The sequence below is a fragment of the Crinia signifera genome, chromosome 12 (assembly GCF_055691185.1).
Source record: "Crinia signifera chromosome 12, ASM5569118v1, whole genome shotgun sequence".
NCBI classification, from domain to species: domain Eukaryota; kingdom Metazoa; phylum Chordata; class Amphibia; order Anura; family Myobatrachidae; genus Crinia; species Crinia signifera.
The window spans coordinates 4,876,118-4,899,523 of record NC_139228.1 but is presented as its reverse complement, the minus strand read 5'-3'; the positions used below and the strand labels follow the sequence as shown (position 1 = coordinate 4,899,523).

Sequence of the window (23,406 nt, the reverse complement as noted above, 5' to 3'; positions counted from 1 at the left end):
TGGCGTTAAATTAACAGAAGCATTTAATAACAAGAAAATATATACAACAGGTAAACATACATCTGGGAAACTGTGAAGTAGAGCCAGGTGGCTGATGGCTATGGGTCATCATTGCTGGACGGAATCCAAATCACATCTGGGGAGAGAGACAGTGGTGTAATTACCCAGGTGTGGCAGGGGAGGAGGGGGAGAGCGCAGTGTAATTACCCAGGTGTGGCAGGGGAGGAGGGGGAGAGCGCGGTGTAATTACCCAGGTGTGGCAGCAGGAGGAGGGGAGAGGGCGGTGTAATTACCCAGGTGTGGCGGCAGGAGGAGGGGAGAGGGCGGTGTAATTACCCAGGTGTGGCAGCAGTAGGAGGGGAGAGCACGGTGTAATTACCCAGGTGTGGCGGCAGGAGAGGGGAGAGCGCGGGGTAATTACCCAGGTGTGGCAGCAGTAGGAGGGGAGAGCACGGTGTAATTACCCAGGTGTGGCGGCAGGAGGAGGGGAGAGGGCGGTGTAATTACCCAGGTGTGGCGGCAGGAGGAGGGGAGAGGGCGGTGTAATTACCCAGGTGTGGCAGCAGTAGGAGGGGAGAGCGCGGTGTAATTACCCAGGTGTGGCGGCAGGAGGAGGGGAGAGCGCGGTGTAATTACCCAGGTGTGGCGGCAGGAGGAGGGGAGAGCGCGGTGTAATTACCCAGGTGTGGCGGCAGGAGGAGGGGAGAGCGCGGTGTAATTACCCAGGTGTGGCGGCAGGAGGAGGGGAGAGCGCGGTGTAATTACCCAGGTGTGCCAGGAGGAGGGGAGACAGCGGTGTAATTACCCAGGTGCGGCAGGGGGAGGAGGAGGGGAGACAGCGGTGTAATGACCAAGGTGCGGCAGAGACAGTGGTGTAATGACCTAGGTGCGGCAGGAGGGGAGACAGCGGTGTAATTACCCAGGTGCGGCAGGAGGAGGAGGATACACAGCGGTGTAATTATCCTGTTGTGGCAGGGAGGAGGCGAGACAGCGATGTAATTACCCAGGTGTGGCAGGGGGGAGGAGGAGGAGGAGGAGAGACAGCGGTGTAATTACCCAGGTGTGGCAGGGGGGAGGAGGAGGAGGAGACACAGCGGCGTAATTATCCTGTTGTGGCAGGAGGAGGAGGAGACAGTGGTGTAATTACCCTGTTGTGGCAGGGGGGAGGAGGAGGAGAGACAGTGATGTAATTACCCAGGTGTGGCAGGGGGGAGGAGGAGAAGAGACAGCGGTGTAATTACCCTGTTGTGGCAGCGGGGGAGGAGGTAGTATACAGACTACAAGATGCCACGCTTCTCTAGCTGATCCCCACTCCATCCAGTTTTGTCTGTCCAGTGACTCTGGCAGGGGAACAAGTCACCCAATCTCCTGCCACACATTTCTCATCAGCCCTGACCAGTGACCCACCAACAGGCTTGTACAGTAGTGAGATGAAGCTGCCACCAACAAAGGACACCAAAGACGTCAGACCCTCATGTGAGTGCTCCCTTCACCTGGCTTTAGTACATGAAAGTGGGACAGCAGTCAAACCTCATACCAGAGTCGTTCAGCCTCTTCCTGGCCTCCGGCTGCGCTTGGCCTGCCTCATCCTCACTGTCTGAGCTTATGATGATGACGTCCCCTGAGGAGCTGGTGGGCACTTCATCCTTCATATAATAGAAGCAGCCACGTGGGGAGTAAACACTGCTGTCCTTACAGGGTGAAGACACAAGGTTCAGCTCCTCGGAGGCTGTGGTGGTGGAGGTCTGGTCCGAGGAGTCACCTGACAGGCTGGAGGAGCTGGTGGACACTACATCCGTCATATAATAGAAGCAGCCACGTGGGGAGTAGACACTGCTGTCCTCACAGGATGAAGACACAAGGCTCAGCTCCTCGGAGGCTGTGCAGGTGGAGGAGGATGTGGTGGAGGAGGAACCACAGCTGCTGGTGTTCTGGTCTGTGGAGTCACTTGACAGGCTGGAGGAGGTGGTGGATTGGCCACTGCTGCTCAGCTGGATGTTAGCCATGCTCTGCTCCAAGCTCTCCCCTTCTCCTACAGACTGCAGACAGTATGGCGGGGAGGAGATGGGGGCCGGTTGTTGCTCTGGACTGGGGTCTGCATCTGCTCGCATTATCTCTGTAGACTCCCCTGGCAAGCGGGTAGGTTATATACAGGTTGGGTGTAATTGCACAAGACTCGTGGATTGTAGTAGGAAGATGTGCTATAGGGGTGTGCTACCACTGACAAATGTATTTTATTCAAGGAGAGAAAATAATTTGTAATGGTGTGGTGCACCAACAAGAAATTACATACATAAAACTTGGCTTTTATTAATTTATGTTTAGAAGCAAGTGAAAAATTATTAAAAAACACAGATGGACAAACAAAAGACAATGAAGTGTGTTAAAAACTTAGCACGTGCGGGCGTGTTGTGTGTTTAAACCATACGTATATATAGTCCACTGTCACACAACACGCCCGCACGTGCTAAGTTTTTAACACACATCATTGTCTTTTGTCTATCTGTGTTTAATAATTTTTCGCTTGCTTCTAAACATAAATTAATAAAAGCTAAGTTTTATGTATGTAATTTCTTGTTGGTGCACCACACCATTACAAATTCTTTTCTCTACTTATTCTCCTAGGCGGGTAGGGTAGTCAGCACGTAGGTCACAATATATAGAAGAAAACCAACTCTAGGTACCCCGGAACATAACCGGCCACCCACCCAAGTTGTGCCAACACAGGAGAAATAAAACACATGATAGAAGCTTCTCGCTCCTATCTGGGGAACCAAAGCATTGTGGCCATCACCTGCACTCGTTACCACTAGGCAGCGGTAAAGCCGACACTCGCTAACTCAGCGTCACTGCTGCCATGTCCAGCTTCTCCTGTGTCAGTGCAGGTAATCGGTGGAAGTGTGGGGCAGAGAGGTGCACGTGGCTTCACAGCGTACTCACTGACTGCAGGAGTGGGGGCAGCTAACATCCCAGAACAGCCATAATTCCAATACCGACCCCATGACAGTAAGAAATCACCAGTGCACAATATAGGTCAGTGTGAGGAGAGACCGTCACTTACCGGACACAAGGAGATTCTCCTGCCGGCTGGCGAAACTGCAAGCTGCCGGGTCCAGGGACAAGTTGGCGACTTCCTCCTGCAGGGACAGTACGAGAAGTCATGTCCGGAAACTCCTTGCCGTATGGTTTAAGTGCAGGCCAGGTTCGGTTACTCACCATGAGACGCGACACCAGGGACTCGTCTTCATCCACTCTCTGGGGACTCACCCTGCTCTCCACCGCAAAGCCTCTGCAAATCAGCTCCTTGCCGATGTCCAGCATCTGTTATATGGTGGTGAGAGAGTATTAACAGTGACATTGCCATACTCAGGTGACAGCACTGCCCCCCCAGAGGTTGGTAGAGGAACAGCTGGTGTTCAGAGGGGACCACACATCACCCAAAAATGCATCTGAACTAATGAAACATTAATTTGGCTCATAGGCTGGGTAAAAGTAGTCAATATGCTTTAAGGCACCAAAGGGAGGGAGCAGTGCTGTGTGGGTGGGAAGGGGGAGGGGGGGGAGTACTGTATGGAAATGGAGGGGGAGCAGACCAACACTGAATATTACAGGTGTAAAAGGAACAGAAGTGTAACCCTTTCTGTAGGGGAGGGCACAGGTAGTACAGGGGGAGGGGCTTCTCAGACGCACCGGTTCGGTGAAGGGATCATACAGCCGGATCTGGTAGTAGCGGGAGATCCCAGGGGAGGGGAAACTAGAGATTTTTGCCTGCAGAACCTTCCATTGAGCACAGTGCGACAAGACGTCAAAGGCGCTCAGTGCTGCGTCTGACCATGTTCCTCCTGTTGGAGAGAGAAGTTCATGATTGAGAATTAGTTACTTTGGACGTTGCAATGAAGCTTCTGAAACCGTTTCAAAAGTCCAGTCCTGCATGACGCACCTGCGGGGGAAACTTCGGAGAGGCCGCATTCCACTGCCTGGAACGGGAGGCTCAGGAAATCACTCCTGGGGAGAGACGCGTACATGCAAGATGACAGGTGTAGCACGTATGTACATGACCTGGATACGAGGTACAACATCCCTACCAGTCCCAAGAGAAGCCAACGCTCTCCGTATTACATTCTATACATTACATTTACTGGCACAGAATACAGAACCGCAAGAGCCATGTATATCAGACACTGGTCCTCAGGCCAACAGGTGCCATGGTCACTCACCTGAGAGGGAAGAGAGTCTCTTGTGGGGTGTCCCAATTATCACCATAGTCCACATAGTATAGATCCACATTCCCATTCTCCAGAAAGCCCAGTACCTCCGCTCTGTACCAGAACTGATCTTGGTGGAACTGGGCAGCCACAATGTCACCAATCTGAATCTTTGCCATCTCTCCCTGACAACAAACACAAAAAGTGTCCTTTACCGACTAATCTCTCCGGTCCATCCTAGACCCCAGAGGAACGGCCACCCTTCTCCGTAATCACCCCTCCTGTCCAAAAGTACCTCCCAGACCACCAAGAAAGTGTCCACCATTCTCCTTTACCACCCGCTCTCCTGTCCTTTTACAGACCTAGGAGTCTCCTTTCCCTCCTTCACCATGGACATGTCCCCAGTAACCACCCCTCCCCTTCATAGACACCACACATCTCCACTCCACACATCCCTCGCCTTCACAGACCACCACACATCTCCCATCTACACATCCCGTACGCACCCCTCATCTTCATAGACCACCACAGATATCCCGTCTACACGTCCCAGTAACCACCCCCTCCTTCATAGACCACCACAGATCTCCCCTCTACACATCTCCCGTAATCACCCCTCTCCTTCATAGACCACCACAGATCTCCCCATCTCCCGTAACCACCTCCTCCTTCATAGACCACCACAGATCTCCCCTTTACACATCTCCTGTAACCACCCCTCTCCTTCATAGACCATCACAGATCTCACCCTCTACACATCCCGTAACCACCCCTCTCCTTCATAGACCACCACAGATCTCCCCTCTACACCTCTCCTGTAACCACCCCTCTCCTTCATAGACCACCACAGATTTCCCCTCTACACATCTCCCGTAACCACCCCTCTCCTTCATAGACCACCACAGATCTCCCCTCTACACATCTCCCGTAATCACCCCTCTCCTTCATAGACCACCACAGATCTCCCCATCTACACATCTCCCGTAACCACCTCCTCCTTCATAGACCACCACAGATCTCCCCTCTACACATCTCCCCCGTAACCACCCCTCTCCTTCATAGACCACCACAGATCTCCCCCTCTACACATCTCCCGTAACCACCTCCTCCTTCATAGACCACCACAGATCTCCCCCTCTACACATCTCCCGTAACCACCCCCCTCCTTCATAGACCACCACAGATCTCCCCTCTACACATCTCCCCCGTAACCACCCCTCTCCTTCATAGACCACCACAGATCTCCCCCTCTACACATCTCCCGTAACCACCTCCTCCTTCATAGACCACCACAGATCTCCCCTCTACACATCTCCCGTAATCACCCCTCTCCTTCATAGACCACCACAGATCTCCCCCGCTACACATCTCCCGTAACCACCTCCTCCTTCATAGACCACCACAGATCTCCCCCTCTACACATCTCCTGTAACCACCTGCTCCTTCATAGACCACCACAGATCTCCCTCTACACATCTCCCGTAATCACCCCTCTCCTTCATAGACCACCACAGATCTCCCCCGCTACACATCTCCCGTAACCACCTCCTCCTTCATAGACCACCACAGATCTCCCCCTCTACACATCTCCTGTAACCACCTGCTCCTTCATAGACCACCACAGATCTCCCCTCTACACATCTCCCGTAATCACCCCTCTCCTTCATAGACCACCACAGATCTCCCCTCTACACATCTCCCGTAACCACCTCCTCCTTCATAGACCACCACAGATCTCCCCTCTACACATCTCCCGTAACCACCTCCTCCTTCATAGACCACCACAGATCTCCCCTCTACACATCTCCCGTAATCACCCCTCTCCTTCATAGACCACCACAGATCTCCCCTCTACACATCTCCCGTAACCACCCCCTCCTTCATAGACCACCACAGATCTCCCCTCTACACATCTCCCGTAACCACCTCCTCCTTCATAGACCACCACAGATCTCCCCTCTACACATCTCCCGTAACCACCTCCTCCTTCATAGACCACCACAGATCTCCCCTCTACACATCTCCCGTAATCACCCCTCTCCTTCATAGACCACCACAGATCTCCCCTCTACACATCTCCCGTAATCACCCCTCTCCTTCATAGACCACCACAGATCTCCCCTCTACACATCTCCCGTAATCACCCCTCTCCTTCATAGACCACCACAGATCTCCCCTCTACACATCTCCCGTAACCACCCCTTTCCTTCATAGACCACCACAGATCTCCCCTCTACACATCTCCCGTAACCACCCCCTCCTTCATAGACCACCACAGATCTCCCCTCTACACATCTCCCGTAATCACCCCTCTCCTTCATAGACCACCACAGATCTCATCTCTACACATCTCCCGTAACCACCTCCTCCTTCATAGACCACCACAGATCTCCCCTCTACACATCTCCCGTAACCACCCCTCCTTCATAGACCACCGCAGATCTCCCCTCTACACATCTCCCGTAACCACCCCCTCCTTCATAGACCTCCCGTCTACATGTCCCAGTAGCCACCCCCCTCCTTAGGTTATGTACACATTGGAACGATGGTATACGTTAAGATACTGTATTCCCTTGTTCTCCTGGACACACACTATCTTATATACACACACACACACACACACTATACAACATGGCAAAAGATCAGAAGATATCATACGTCGTATACAAAACAACCATATAGTAATTAAAGTAAGTTTACTATACCCCTGTCTCTCACTAAAGCGGTGACTTCCCCAGATCGGCCCATGCCCTTACCGGGGTCTGCCTCTGGTAGTGCTCACTCATCTCCGTGGTCAGTTTGTCCAGCTGGGATGACCTAGAGCCCAGAATCTGTATCCAAAAGTGCTGCGGGTTCTCCACTGCCGACACGTAGACATTGACATACTCGTCAGCATGGAAGTTGAAATCTGGGCTGGGGACTAAAGGACAGGAGGAGGCATAAACAGGCTGGTGGTGGGTGCATTCAGACCCTGTGTACCCTGACATCACGGACAATATGTATTAGCCTGCGACCAGCGAGTCTGCCCATATTTATAAAGCAGCAATAGTTTCCAAGGCAACAACAACCTGGCCTTGCTTTATAAAGGATTGCCGGACAGCCCACACCTCGCAGGCGGTCACATATTGCCCAATGTCTAAGGATCAGGTGGTTTCCAGCTCCTTACCCTCAAATTTACAAATATTGTATGTGCAGTCGGCAATGTGATCTTTGCCGACTGCACGGTCCCCTGCAGAGTCCTCCGTCTGGGGGCTTGACTGAGAGCCGGGGCTGCTCTGTCCCACCTCATCCGGGGGCTGCTCTTTTCTCTTCACTGCAATAATCTCCTTCCTGCTACAGCGGAAAGTGTTGGAATTCGCTCCTTGCTGGATGGTGACTTCTTCCGATGCTTTCTGGAGGAGGGTCTGTTGTCCGGGAAAGGGAACAGAGAGAGAAGAGGCAGGGGATAACCATGGGGGTAACACCGTAACTGCCACAGCCACTAAGACAGCATCACAAGCACCTTGGCTGCCTCCACCTGCTCCGGAGACCCGGTTACAGTGATGCGCCTGGTCACTGCCGCTGTATTACTGGTCACCGGTTTCTCTTCACACTGGATCTTGGCTCCAGAGGTTTTACTGATCTTCCGAATCCGATCTCCACCTTGTCCTGTAGAGGAAATAACCTAATTATGTATGCTGGCAGGAAGCAAGAAGGACCTCCTATGTGCGGCGGCCATACTTCTCTTCCCTCCAGAGAGACTTTGAAAATGAGGTAGGCATTTGTGAGGGTACGGCATAGAAGGTACTTATCTAACGTAATTTACAAGAAAAAAAGGTACTTGTGTATTATCCGGGCACTCATCGCATACCACTAATTAAGGCAGGGGTGTCCAAACTTTTTGCAACGAGGGCCAGATTTGGTGAAGTGTAAATGTGTGTGGGCCGACCATTCAGCCTGAGATTCTTTGAATCATTAATCACATCAGAATGGGCCCCCATTCACTCTATGTCCCCCAGCCTGCCCCCATTCACTGTATGTTCCCCACTCTGCACCCATTCACTGTATGTCCCCCAGCCTGTCCCCCCTTCTCTTAATGTCCATCAGTGCCTCCTTTCATTGTATGTCCCCAAGCCTGACCCTCCTTCACTGTATGACTCCCATTCACTGTATGACCCCCATTCACTGTATGACCCCCATTCACTATGTAACCCACTCTGCCCCCATTCACTGTATGTCCTCCAGCCTGCCCCTGCTCCCCCTTCTCTGAATGGCCATCACTGCCTCCATTCACTGTATGTCCCCCAGCCTGACCCTCCTTCACTGTATGTCCCCCACTCTGCCCCCTCCCTTCTCTGTATGTTTCCCAGCCCCTTGTGTGAGCCAGAGGAAGGAGAGGCAAAGCAGGCACTGCAAGTACAGGAGATGCTTGGGCTCCCACTGCTGCCCTCCTCCGCTCTGCATGTTACGGGAGCAAGCTTCCCCCTTCCTGCCCCCCTCCACAAACACTGCTGTCACTGTGATTGTGGAGTAGGGAGATATACGATTGGGGTAGGACGCCAAACACATCTGACTGTGGCAGCCGGCACCTCCTCACTGCAGCAGACAGCAAGGTAAAAGCACGCTCGCCGGGGCCCCACCTTAGCGTCCTGTGCTGTGCTTCCCACATCTGATGCTCTGCCCGCTTCCAGCTGGAGGCTGCGGGCCGCTTGAAATGAGAGCACGGGCCGCAATTGGCCCCCGGGCCTGACTTTGGACATGCCTGAATTAAGGTATGCAAAGGCATGCAATGGGACCCAATTGAGGGTTTCCAGGACCGACTATACAATTTTAATATCGCGTTGCATCGCATGCCATTATAATTGTACAGGCACCCTGATGCCTGATTCCTATGTTAAATGCACCCACAGACCCGATTGTACACCCACCCTGATGGGTGATGACTATGTGAAATGCCCCCCCATTGTTAACGCCACCCCAGTACCAACACAGCGAGCCCGCGAGGGGCGGCACACGTCCTCCGACCTTTTCATACCCCCACTATCCACGTCGGTGTGGAGTTTATTTTATATAGTGTGGCGAGCGCACGCGGAATAAATGGTAAGTAATCCGCGTCCGCTCGCCACGCTTCGGGCTCGGTGGCTCGCTGCACTCGCCACACTACCTAAAATCAACTCCACGCCGACGTGGATAGTGGGGGTATGAAAAGGTCGGAGAACGCCTACTGCCGCCCCTCGCGGGCTCGCTGCGCTCGCCACGCTTCGGGTTGGCGTTGATACTGGGGTGACATTAACAATGGGGGGTTAATTTCACATAGTCATTACCCATCAGGGTGCCTGTACAATTGAAAATCGGGTCTCATCGCATGCGATGCGACGATTTTTGATTGTACAATGCCCTACGATGGAAATCTTGGGCGCCCAGATAATACAGATAGTACCGAAAAAAGTTGACTATGGAATTTGTTCTTTTTAAATATTGGGATAAAACTCACCCTTCCAGTATCCTGTATCCCTCAAAATTGCCCCCACACCCAGTACCCTGTGTGCGATGCCCATGCTGCTGCCTACCTATAATGTGACCAATGGACCTGGTTGGCAGGTAGAGCTCCACCTGGAGGATGGGGTGGTCTTGTAAGGCCCCATACAGCAGCTGCTGGGCCTGGTGTACATGTGCGGGGCTGCCTTTGATTGTCAGCTCCTGGTCTCCGTTCGCGCTGGGCGCTGTGCTCACCTCGATATGCCCTTCTGTCTGTGATCCGAGCTGTGGGAAGGGTAAGGACAGGTTATACCCAAGTATATGTCCTACACCCATAATGCAGCGCTCCGCTTCCCGCCTCATAGCAGGCTTTACTAGGAAGTCCCAGACTTATTGGCTGCCAAGCTGGACAGAGCCGCCCAGATACAGCCCACTGTGATTGCAACCAATAAGAGAACATGGCAAATTCTTCCACATTAGCTATAGGACACAGGAGGGGGAGGGGGAGGCACGGAACCTGCAACCGCTACAGGCTCACTTACTACTATTGCAAGGAATAAAAGATCCTCACCAGCTTCCTGACTGCCTCATCTTGTTCCATGATCAGCTTCACAGCGTGCTGGGGGATCCTCACTCGTAGCTCACAGCTGTCCTGTCCCGGGGCACTCGGCTCTGCATGGTAAGAGACACGCGTGTTTCATCATTGTCATATTTACATACAGCTTTGTGCATCGCTTAAAGCCAGGGCCGTCCCGATCAGAGTACCTCTGCACAGCAGGCAGCCATGGCGATACTGCTGGCACCTTCCTTGAGCCAATCGTGGATCAAGAGTGGCCACAGCGGTGGCTTCTGATTGGCTGCCGGCATCCCGGTTAATGCTCTTGAGCAGCCAAGGTGTACATGCCAAAGCAGTCAGATCCAGTTGTCCCCTTGGGATGGATACACATTGATAAGTGCGTACCCAGCATAAGATCTCCAGTGGTAGTCATATCCAGGCTTGAGCACAGGTGAACTAATTAGCACCTTATATTGATGTAACCACCTGTGCTGCAGCTGGATATCACACACACCCGAGGTTCCAGCTTGGCAACACCTGAAAATCATATCCCTCCTACTGTATAATCCGATATAATTATATAGGGTCATAAATTAATGATATAATAACACCCACCCCCAGGTAATTTATTTCAAATCCAATCTTTGCACCACTTGATGCCCCACCCACAATCTCCACAGTGAGGGGCACCAAAATCTATATTCAATTGCTTAACTCTGAGCAGACACCTAAATATGTAGTCTGTTACTGTATAATAAATACATTGCATGGTCTGCACCTGCAGCAACAGTGTACTCACAGCATGGTCTGCACCTGCAGCAACAGTGTACTCACAGCAGGGTCTGCACCTGCAGCAACAGTGTACTCACAGCAGGGTCTGCACCTGCAGCAACAGTGTACTCACAGCAGGTAAGGAACACAGAGTCATATAGTGGAGAGTGAGTGATTAACCGCCAGCCTATAAGCTGCCATGCTACAGACATGACAAAAATGACAGTTAGGAGCAGATTGGCTGCCCTACTGTCACGGACTTAATGACTTTAGGCTCAGTACATCTCTCCCCCCCCATCCCCCCAAGGTACCCTGCAGTACACAGAACTCACCCCTCACATGGCGGAACTTCGCATAGCACATACATATAACTGCAGCACCTGCAGACACCCCGACAGTAACAGCTAGCTTCTGGCTGGTGGTGAGATTGTTCCAGCTGTCCATGGCAGGACCTACGATGTAAAGGTGATAGGTCAGACGTTGGAGGGATGCTCTCCCACCTAAAATCCTGTATTTTATCCTGTTTATGCAGCGCTGCCTCCCTCACTTGGACCCTAGGGATAGAATAGCCTCTCCGCCATCCAGTGTGGCTTCTCCGCTGAGTATCCCCTGTGACCTGACTCTGCTGGCGGCATCTGCGTGGCGCGCAGGCCTGTGCTGTCGGACATCGCCGGGAGACTCTCCCAGCTTGACACCTGGTGAGACTGCTTCTGCTCTCGGGGTCTGTCGGCGCTGGCTACCTGATTAGAACGGACCCTCCTGACTGCTCCTATTGTCCAGCTATAGCTAATTGGAGTGTATGGTGCCGCCGCAGCCATTTTGAAGCTTCCTGAACCGACCCTTGCGCACGAGGTGCGCGGCGTGCTTTCTGCACTATGGATGTCTCATACCTTCTACGCTCTATTCAGGCATCGACTGAAAGGCTCCTTCTTCTAGAGATGGTACACCTGGAAGCTCTCTACCCTGCAGTTAACCCTGGCAAAGATGGTGGAGGGATTATGGGTGATAAATCTGCCTCCTCTACTTCTGTAACCTCCACACACCCTGAAGATACGCAGATTAAACTATCCTCCATTACATGTGACTGTCAGGGATAGGAGGAAAAGCAAGGATTATACTCACGATAATACCTTTTCTTCGGAATACTTCATGGCAGCCATTACATTGGGTTCATCCCTCTCTCCTCTCCAATTAGACAGGTAGTTTTTTCCCCAGGATCCAGCCCCTCCTCTTCCTTCTCTATATAATCTGACACCTCCCCATTGACCATAGTCTTTGACTGTCTCCGTCCTGATCCTAGGGAAAAAACACAAATAGGGAGGGCCAAAAAATTTTTGGGCTGCCATGAAGTATTCCGAAGAAAAGGTATTATCGTGAGTATAATCCTTGCTTTCTCCTTCATACTTCATGGCAGCCATTACATTGGGATGTACCAAAGCAGTAGGGTGGGCTTATATTATACCTCAAGCCAAAACTTGTTTAAGAATCTCGCATACGAAATTAGGACTTGAGACATCCAACGCATAATGCCTGGAGAAGGTATGTAAAGAAGACCAAGTGGCTGCTTGACAAATCTCCTTGGCTGAAACTTAGGCCTCTCTCGCCCATGAAACCGCCATTGCCCTTGTTGAGTGAGCCTTAATGCTTTCCGGTACCACACGACCCACTTTCTTGTAGGTAAATGCAATTACTTCTCTCAGCCACCTTGAAATTGATTGCTTCGATGGAGCTAATCCTTTCTTCGCCCCCCTGGGGAATCGCGAACAATGCTTCTGACTTCCTGAACCCAGCCGTTCTGTGCAGATATATCTTGATAGCCCTCAAGACATCTAACGTATGTAATTTTTCCTCTTTTTTTTTTTTTTTTTTTTTTTAGAGGATTTTGGAAAAAACAAGGCAAAATAATCTCTTGACTCAAATTAAATGAGGAAACCACCTTGGGTAGGAAGGATGGTCTGGTCCTCAGTACCACCCGATCCGGAAAAATTTTCAAATACTCTCTTTGCTGACGTTATCGCTACCAAAAATAACATTTTCCACGTCAGGAATTTCAAATTAACTCTGTCCAATGGCTCAAACGGAGCCTCCATAAGTCCATTTAGAACTAAATTAAGATCCCACTGGGGGGCTATTGACCTAACCCTAGGCCGCATCCTCTTAATAGCTTGTCAAAATCTTCTTATCAAACTATGCTCTGCAAGTTTCTTGTCTAGTAGCACACTCAACGCAGAGATCTGAACCTTGAGTGTAGCAACCGAAAGCCCTTTATTAAGACCATCACAGAGAAACTGTAAAACTTGGGGTATACTTGCTTTAGGGAAATCGAATTTGCCTTCCGACCAGCTAGCAAATACTCGCCATACTCTGTAGTAAACCTTTGATGATACCTTCTTCCTTGCTTGGAGAAATACTTCGATTACTTCTGAAGGTAAATTTTTGCTTCTCAACTGTTGCCTCTCACTTTCCAGGCCGCTAAATTCAACTTGTGAGGCTCTTGACAATTGACTGGGCCCTACCTGAGCAAATCCTGTGTCACTGGAAGGAATACTGGATCTGCAATCGCCATTCTTTCCAACATGGGGAACCAAGCCCTCCTTGGCCAGTAGGGTAACACGACTAGGACTTGGACCCCTTCCGTTCTGATCTTCCACAATGTCCTGTGAATGAGGGAAAATTGGAGGAAAACGTACCCCAGGCGGAATTCCCATCTCTGAGACAGGGCGTCCACTCCACTTGACTCCCAAGTCGGGTACCGAGAGTAAAACTGTGGAAGCTTCTTGTTGACTGCTGAAGCCATGAGATCCACCTCTGGCTGGCCGAACTGCTCCACTATGTTTTGGAAAACGGATTCCTTCAGTTCCCACTCGCCTGGGACTATACTTGTGCGGCTTAGATAATCCGCAAGCTGATTGCTTTCCCCTGGCATATGCAACGCTGACACTGACTGCAGATTTTCTTCGGCCCAACACATGATGCTTTGCACTTCTCCCAACAGCACATGACTCCGTGTACCTCCTTGTCTATTGACGTAAGAGACGGTTGTAGCGTTGTCCGAAAAAAATACGTAGGTGTGCACCCTTAATATCTTCGTTGAAGAACCTCATCGCCTTCCATACGGCTCTTAATTCTTTGTGATTGGAGCTGACTCGCGGGGAGACCACCGACCTTGACATGTTTTGCCCAGACCGTGAGCACCCCAACCCACGGCACTGGCATCTGTGGTAATCACCCTGTATTGGGGACTTGCTAGTGAAGACTTTCTTGGCTTTAGTTGATCGGCTTCCCACCATACCAGTGAATTTTTTTTTTTTTTTTTTTTTTTTTTTTTCTTTTTTTACTGAATCTGAAATTCTTATTCTTCTTTCCAGAGGTACTTGCCTTCTTGTATAATCTAGAAGGAACCACTGTAGAGGCCTCATCCTCCATCTCGCCCATGAGACTATGTCCACCGTAGAGGCCATCATACCCAAAAGGCTCATTGCTGACCTTAGCGGTATGCGATTTTCTTCGTAGATCATAGAAATCAATTGTTGGATTTTCTCGCACCTCTTTTCGGAAAAGGACATCTGAAACCAAACGGTGTCTATTAGTACTCCTAAAAACTGAAGATTTTGCGTTGGTTTTAAACAGCTTTCCTCTCAGTTTACTAGCCACCCGTGTTCTTGAAGAAACTGAATGGTAAATCTCTTGCTGCCATCACCTCTTCCTCTGATTGTGCCACAATCAAAAAGATCGTCGAGATATGCCCATATCATGATCTTCTCTTTTCTCAGCACTTCTATCAATACCACTAACACCTTGGTAAAGACTCGAGGCGATGAGGTGAGGCCGAAGGGCAGACAAGCGAATTGGTAATGACCGTGACCCACGCAGAATCTTAGAGATTTTCTGTCGTCTGGGAAAATGGGAATATGGAAATAGGCGTCTCCTAAGTCGATGGAGACCATATAGTCGTTCTTTCTTATACCCATCAGAATAGACCTTGTGGTCTCCATATGAAATTTTCTCTTTTTTATGCGCCAATTTAACCTTCTTAAATCTAATATAGTTCTGTAACCTCCAGAACTTTTGCTGACAATAAACAGACGGGAATAAAAACCGGACCCTTTCTCTCCGTCTGGCACCTTCACCACTGCTCCCGAGGTGATGAGCCCTTTTAAACTTAATGTTAGAGCTTCCCTTCTAACTTCGAAACTGGGAGCTCTGAAACCCAAAACTTTGCTACTCTTGGTTTTGACATGAATTCTAGATGATAGCCAGTCTTGACCACCTCCAGAACCCATCTGTCTCGAACGGTCTGTTCCCAGATGTGAGCAAATGCCAATAGCCTCCCTGCTACCGGAACCTGCTCCACCACGGGACCACCGTCACCGTTTCTGCACGGCTCCAGAATTTTCACCCTTTTTTTTTTTTTTTTTATTGGCGAAAAAACGCCCTGGATGTCCCTAGAGCGTATCTGTCTCTGACCGATCTACCCGGTCTGTATGACCTGGCTTGTCTATAGGCTTGTCCTGTAGAAAATGAGGAAAAACGCCCTCTTCTGTCTTGTGGTAATCTTACCGATTTACCGCCTGACATCCTTTGAATCATCTGATCCAAGCGACTGCCGAAAAGAAAGGCACCTTCATAAGGCAGCGTTGCCAGTTTGTATTTTTGAATGGGAATCTGCCGCCCATGATTTAAGCCATAAGGCCCTACGAGCCACAACCCCTGAGGATAGAGACTTTGCCGCAAAGTCTAACTATCTAAAGAGGCTTCACACATATAGTCCACCGCAAGCTGTATCTGGGTTAGACTCTTGCTGATTTGATCACGGGAGACTTACTTGCAGATCTTTTTTGCAAGGTCGAACACCAGATCCTGAGTGCCCGGGAGAGTGAGGCATGGCTACTCCCGACTTTAGCGAGACCGAGGAGGAATATGCAACCTCCTAAATGCACTTTCCATCCTCTTATCCATCGCGTCCTTAAGTGATGCCCCATCCTGAAGGGGAATAGTAGTACGGGTAGTCACTTCTGACACCGCTGTATCAATTTTAGGAATGTTACACCATTTAATAAATTCCTTGTCTTCAATAGGAAACATTTTCTGTATTCTCTTTATTGAGCCTACTCTTTATCCACACTAAGCCATTCCTTAGTTAAAAAGTCTTCACAACTTTATACACCGGGAAGGACCTTCCCTTTTTTGATCTGTGTTCAAATAAAGCATCAATTCAGACTTCACAGGTTGCTTATAATTGACGTTCTATAAAGGTTCTTAGAACTGCCACTAACTATACGTTAAACAGGCGTTCATCCTCCAGCACTTCGCCTGACTCTGCTGACGATCCGTCAGACATATCCTTATCCATATAATCATGCATAGATTCATAACCATCATCTCTATCCAGACTAATCTGTGTACTGGATCTCTTATTCCCAGTATATTCATCCTAGAAACAAAATTCTTATAACTATGCTGATATATTCATTCCCCAACAAAGGTTTTATCACAGCCTGGACAGACTTTAGTACTCTTCGTTTTAGCAACCTTTTTTTTTTTTTTTTTTTTTTTTTTGGGTACTGGAGGCACACTATAAAGAAAAGAAAGTATACTAACTATCTGACTAACAAAATAAATACAACTGTCCTCAAAAAGAGGACTTACCTGGGCAGCGGTGTAACCGTTTTTGGAGAGGCATCCTCCATGCTCAAATTCACTTGCAAGCCCGACCAACAGGTAAGCAATCCAGCGCCTGTAACACCGATCAGGCGCTTTAGCTGGCTGCTGCACGAGCAGTCACGGCGTCTCCTCCCCCCTGCCGGAAACCTCGCGTCTCCTATTGACAGACGCGTACTTCCGGTATTTGGAACGCACGCGACCGTGACCCGCACGCCGCGTGCATCCGCCAGAAGTGATGCCAGCGTACTCACCGCGAGCAGAGCACCGGAGCCGCCGGGGAGCATGTTTGCCGGAATGGCGCCGAGGACCACAGGTAACAATACCTAGTCCAACAACACTACTCACCCTGCCAAGGGGGGGGGGGGGGGGGGGGAGAATCGCCGTATGGCTGAGAACCAGCCGCAGGCTCCAAAGTCCTTGCCACTGGCCCCGGACACACATATAGGCTTAAGGCACCGCCAGCCTGACCACCCAGGCCCCCGGCAGCATCACCAGCCTACCGGGCATTTTTTGGAAAATAAAGAAATAAAACTAACTAACTACCTGTCACAGACAGAAGGAGACAGGAAAAAGACTATGGTCAATGGGGAGGTGTCAGATTATATAGAGAAGGAAGAGGAGGGGCTGGATCCTGGGGAAAAAACTACCTGTCTAATTGGAGAGGAGAGAGGGATGAACCCAATGTAATGGCTGCCATGAAGTATGAAGGAGAAAGATAACTCTATTTGAATATTGCTGTTCTATGATCTTTGCAAATTCTGCAGCCTTGGATTTGGATACCCTCCTGCTTATATTAGCTCCTGAAGCATCCAAAACAGATGATGGGCTTACTACATTTCCCTGCAGTGACACAGAAATTCATATTACGCCTGTGCCTATGTGGGGTCAAGGCCGGCTTTTTATTCGTGACTGTGATCCAGTCTCGCTGCAACTTCATGTCTCATTTATACGTATTGGCCGCATTTTCCCCACTGTTATCACCCTTATTGTTGCTGGTTCCTTTTACACCTCTACCGCTCGACCCAGCTGAATGTGGTGTTATATATTCTGGTCTGTATGGGAGGGGGACCGATGGAATGTTTTCTCTATACCAAGGAGCTCGTGGATGGCCGGATTGATATGCTGCGGATGTTATATGATAACGGGGGTTTCTCTATAAATGCGTGATGTTTTACCTTACTCTATCCTGTTTTACATATGTATGTTGCTAGCTACCTGCCCAGGTTCACCTTACATCCTGCTCGTTTGCACGATTTTAATACACGTAGTAGTCCTGCTACACTGGTCTCTGGTGGGAGAGCCAGTGCCATCCTGGTCCATTAGATATTTTGTCCCTCTGTTTGGGTAAATGGGGGGGGATTTAGGTAGTTAGTGGAAGGGGGGGGTTAAGTATTCTGGGCTCCAGGTATGCCTAAATTGGGGGTAGGTTATACAGGGTGGGGGGTTATGGGGTGGTTTGTTTTGGAGGGGGGTTTTATTTTGTTTTGTGCTAGACACATCATTGCCTATTTGATGCTTTGCTACTTCATTTTGCTAGGTGCCAGATTATCCTGATAGCTACCTGTAAAGAGCGATTAAACACGGAATCGGTACATCTGTCAGAATGAACTTAGGTCTACAGTCATTAGGTCGACCCCATTAGGTCGACTGGCTGGAAGGTCGACCTGATTTAAGGTCGACATGGGCCAAGGTAGATATGACTTAAGGTCGAATTTGCATAAAGGTGGACATGAGGAAGGTCGACTGGTCATAAGGTCGACATGGGTTTTTCACTGTTTTTTTTATCCGAATGTCGACACAGTCGACATGGACACAGTTGGCAATGAGAATCGGACCCTCGCATCGCTCGCGATGCATCGGGCACGGTGGCTCGCTTTGCTCGCCACAGCTTTAATAACCTCCTCCACGCCCTAGTGGATGGTAGGGCATGAAATACCGCCTGTCGGCACATGTCGGCTCAAAAAATAGTGAAAAACCCCATGTCGACCTTATGACCAGTCGACCTTCCTCATGTCGACCTTTATGCAAATTCGACCTTAAGTCATGTCGACCTTAAGTCAGGTCGACCTAGTGGGGTCTACCTAATGACTGTAGACCTAAATTCATTCTAATAGATGACCGCTTCCCTTATACACGATATAATACTTTGAGATGGTTACCATGTGCACTCCTGCTCTGATATACCGGTTACCTGCCCGAACAGCGCCTTCGGGTATTTCCGTTCCTTACCAATGCAAGGAGTGCGCTTACCACTATACTAATGTACTGCAAGTTTTTTCTATTCACTTTCTGTATTGTATTTTCAATATGTTATGTACCTAGCACCTGCTGATGTGTCTGCAAGTTTTGGTGTAATGTTACTTGCCAAAAATCAATAAAAAAATTACTGAAAAAAAAAAAAAGGTGATCGGTCATTCGGCTGCCCACTGCAACCCTTACAAATGTCACATATTGTAGTTATGGGGTCAGGGGTCTCGGGGACATTGGGGTGAAGGGAGGAATACAGGGGTGAGGGGATATTGGGGTGACAGGAAGAGTACAGGGGTGGGGGGTGGTATCGGGGTGACGGGAAGAGTACAGGGGTGGGGGGCGGTATCGGGGTGACGGGAAGAGTACAGGGGTGGGGGGCGGTATCAGGGTGACGGGAAGAGTACAGGGGTGGGGGGCGGTATCAGGGTGACGGGAAGAGTACAGGGGTGGGGGGCGGTATCAGGGTGACGGGAAGAGTACAGGGGTGGGGGTGGGGGTGGTATCAGGGTGACGGGAAGAGTACAGGGGTGGGGGGGGGGTATCAGGGTGACGGGAGGAGTACAGGGGTGGGGGGGGGGGGGTATCAGGGTGACGGGAGGAGTACAGGGGTGGGGGGGGGGTATCAGGGTGACGGGAGGAGTACAGGGGTGGGGGTATCAGGGTGACGGGAGGAGTACAGGGGGGGGGGGTATCAGGGTGACGGGAGGAGTACAGGGGTGGGGGGGGGGTATCAGGGTGACGGGAGGAGTACAGGGGTGGGGGGGTATCAGGGTGACGGGAGGAGTACAGGGGTGGGGGGGGGGTATCAGGGTGACGGGAGGAGTACAGGGGTGGGGGGCGGTATCAGGGTGACGGGAAGAGTACAGGGGTGGGGGGTGGTATCAGGGTGACGGGAAGAGTACAGGGGTGGGGGGTGGTATCATTGTGACGGGAAGAGTACTGGGGTGGGGTATCAGGGTGACGGGAGGAGTACAGGGGTGGGGGGCGGTATCAGGGTGACGGGAAGAGTACAGGGGTGGGGGGTGGTATCATTGTGACGGGAAGAGTACTGGGGTGGGGTATCAGGGTGACGGGAGCAGTACAGGGGTGGGGGGCGGTATCAGGGTGACGGGAAGAGTACAGGGGTGGGGGGTGGTATCAGGGTGACGGGAAGAGTACTGGGGTGGGGGGTGGTATCAGGGTGACGGGAAGAGTACTGGGGTGGGGGGGGGGGTATCAGGGTGACGGGAGGAGTACAGGGGTGGGGGGGGTATCAGGGTGACGGGAGGAGTACAGGGGTGGGGGTATCAGGGTGACGGGAGGAGTACAGGGGTGGGGGGGGGTATCAGGGTGACGGGAGGAGTACAGGGGTGGGGGTATCAGGGTGACGGGAAGAGTACTGGGGTGGGGGGGTATCAGGGTGACGGGAAGAGTACAGGGGTGGGGGGGGTATCAGGGTGACGGGAGGAGTACAGGGGTGGGGGGGGTATCAGGGTGACGGGAGGAGTACAGGGGTGGGGGGGGTATCAGGGTGACGGGAGGAGTACAGGGGTGGGGGGGGTATCAGGGTGACGGGAAGAGTACAGGGGTGGGGGTGGTATCATTGTGACGGGAAGAGTACTGGGGTGGGGTATCAGGGTGACGGGAGGAGTACAGGGGTGGGGGGCGGTATCAGGGTGACGGGAAGAGTACAGGGGTGGGGGGTGGTATCATTGTGACGGGAAGAGTACTGGGGTGGGGTATCAGGGTGACGGGAGGAGTACAGGGGTGGGGGGGGTATCAGGGTGACGGGAAGAGTACAGGGGTGGGGGGTGGTATCAGGGTGACGGGAAGAGTACTGGGGGTGGGGGGTGGTATCAGGGTGACGGGAAGAGTACTGGGGTGGGGGGGGGGGTATCAGGGTGACGGGAGGAGTACAGGGGTGGGGGGGGTATCAGGGTGACGGGAGGAGTACAGGGGTGGGGGGGGTATCAGGGTGACGGGAGGAGTACAGGGGTGGGGGGGTATCAGGGTGACGGGAGGAGTACAGGGGTGGGGGGGGTATCAGGGTGACGGGAGGAGTACAGGGGTGGGGGGGGTATCAGGGTGACGGGAGGAGTACAGGGGTGGGGGGGTATCAGGGTGACGGGAGGAGTACAGGGGTGGGGGGGGGGGTATCAGGGTGACGGGAGGAGTACAGGGGTGGGGGGGGGGGGGTATCAGGGTGACGGGAGGAGTACAGGGGTGGGGGGGGGGGTATCAGGGTGACGGGAGGAGTACAGGGGTGGGGGGGGGGGTATCAGGGTGACGGGAGGAGTACAGGGGTGATGGGATATCAGGGTGACGGGAGGAGTACAGGGGTGGGGGGGTATCAGGGTGACGGGAGGAGTACAGGGGTGGGGGGGTATCAGGGTGACGGGAGGAGTACAGGGGTGAGGGGGTCTCGGGGTGACGGGAGGAGTACAGGGGTGACTGGATATCGGGGTGACAGGAGTACAGGGGTCTCAGGGAGAAGTACAGGGGTGAGGGGATATCGGGGTGACAGGAGTACAGGGGTCTCAGGAAAGTACAGGGGTGAGGAGATATCGGGGTGACAGGAGTACAGGGGTGAGGGGATATCGGGGTCTCAGGAGAAGTACAGGGGTGAGGGGATATCGGGGTGACAGGAGGACAGGGGTGAGGGGTCTCAGGAGAAGTACAGGGGTGAGGGGATATCGTAGTGACATGGGCTAGTTCGCACCCTCCTCACCTCCACGAGATGCTGCTGGCTGTTGAGACTGGCGCCGCCCTCCACCGGTATTTATTACCTCCGCGTCGCAGGTGCGGCCGCCCAGCTCAGGTGGTCCACAAGCCGGGGGGTTCCTAGGGCTGCTCACTTCCGGGTGTACCAAGATGGCGGCGCAGGCGCAGTATGTAATGTGACCCGGGGCACGGGGTCAACTCAGTTCGGCTGTGAGCTCTCAGCAAGACTAAAGTTTACGGTAAGTGAGTATATCCGCATATGTATATATATATATATATATATATATATATATATATATATATATATATATATATATATATATATATATATACACACACACACACCTCCCAACATGACCCTATATACACTTCCTCACTGCCCCCTCCCCCAATGACTACCTCCCCCTATATACACTGCCTACCTCCCCCTATATACACTGCCTACCTCCCCCTATATACACTGATCTCCCCCTATGTACACTGCCTACCTCCCCCTATATACACTGCTCTCCCCCTATATACACTGCCTACCTCCCCTTTATATACTGCCTACCTCCCCCTATATACACTGCCTACCTCCCCCTACATACACTGCTCTCCCCCTATATACACTGCCTACCTCCCCCTATATACACTGCCTACCTCCCCCTATATACACTGATCTCCCCCTATGTACACTGCCTACCTCCCCCTATATACACTGCTCTCCCCCTATGTACACTGCCTACCTCCCCCTTTATACACTGCCTTCCCCTATATACACTGCCTACCTCCCCCAATATACACTGCCTACCTCAACCCAATATATACCATGCCTACCTCCCCCTATATACACTGTCCTCCCCCTATATACCATGCCTACCTCCCCCTATATACACTGCTCTCCCCTATATACCATGCCTACCTCCCCCTATATACACTGCCCTCCCCAATTATACACTGCCTACCTCCCCCAATATACACTGCCCTCCCCAATTATACACTGCTCTCCCCCAATATACATTGGCAGGTATTCAATGCTGTGGGCGAGCGGCAACAGCAAGCAGGGCTTCCTGCTCGCTGTCACCACTCACCCTGTCAGTATTCAACGCACCCCCCCTCATACGCCAATACGCCTATACACTGCCCTCCCCCTATATACACTGCCTACCTCCCCCTATATACACTGCTCTCCCCCAATATACATTGGCAGGTATTCAATGCTGTGGGCGAGCGGCAACAGCAAGCAGGGCTTCCTGCTCGCTGTCACCACTCACCCTGTCAGTATTCAACGCACCCCCCCTCATACGCCAATACGCCTATACACTGCCCTCCCCCTATATACACTGCTCTCCCCAATATACATTGGCAGGTATTCAATGCTGTGGGCGAGCGGCAACAGCAAGCAGGGCTTCCTGCTCGCTGTCACCACTCACCCTGTCAGTATTCAATGCACCCCCCCCCCCCCCTCATATGCCAATTTCCCCTCGCTCGATTTTTTGAGCGAGGGGGAATTGGCGTATGCGGCTCCAGAAGCAGCGATTTGGGGAACGTTGAATAGAGCGAGCGGCCGGCGCGGGGGTTAAACAGCGAGGATCGCTGGTTTTCTGCAATCTTCGCTGTTTAACCCCCTCGCCGGCCGTATTTAATACCTGCCACTGCCTACCTCCCCCTATATACACTGCCTACCTCCCCCTATATACACTGCCTACCTCCCCCAATATACACTGCCTACCTCCCCCTATATACACTGCTCGGTACTTGTTTCCTAGCACGGCCACACCGATTTACATCGGGGTGGTCGTGTCGGAAAAATCGGGTCGA

At 51.6% G+C, this 23,406-nt stretch overlaps 2 protein-coding genes across 2 annotated transcripts in view; one reads left to right on the top strand and one right to left on the bottom strand.

Moving 5' to 3' along the window:
* TDRKH (tudor and KH domain containing) lies at positions 1–21,764 on the bottom strand. The gene is made up of 14 exons (XM_083166794.1): positions 21,611–21,764; positions 11,322–11,441; positions 10,234–10,334; positions 9,755–9,947; positions 7,708–7,853; positions 7,372–7,609; positions 6,962–7,125; positions 4,218–4,390; positions 3,941–4,005; positions 3,691–3,842; positions 3,217–3,321; positions 3,062–3,137; positions 1,538–2,128; positions 1–136 (listed from the first exon to the last, which is right to left on the bottom strand). The coding sequence occupies exons 2-14, from the start codon at positions 11,431–11,433 to the stop codon at positions 99–101; spliced, it is 2,154 nt and encodes a 717-aa protein (XP_083022920.1). The 5' UTR covers positions 11,434–11,441; positions 21,611–21,764; the 3' UTR covers positions 1–98.
* SLC39A1 (solute carrier family 39 member 1) overlaps positions 21,685–23,406 on the top strand; it is a 14,751-nt gene continuing 13,029 nt past the window's right edge. The window contains exon 1 of the mRNA XM_083166795.1: positions 21,685–21,842. The gene's annotated coding sequence lies outside the window, so the exon portion shown is untranslated. The remainder of the gene's footprint in view (positions 21,843–23,406) is intronic.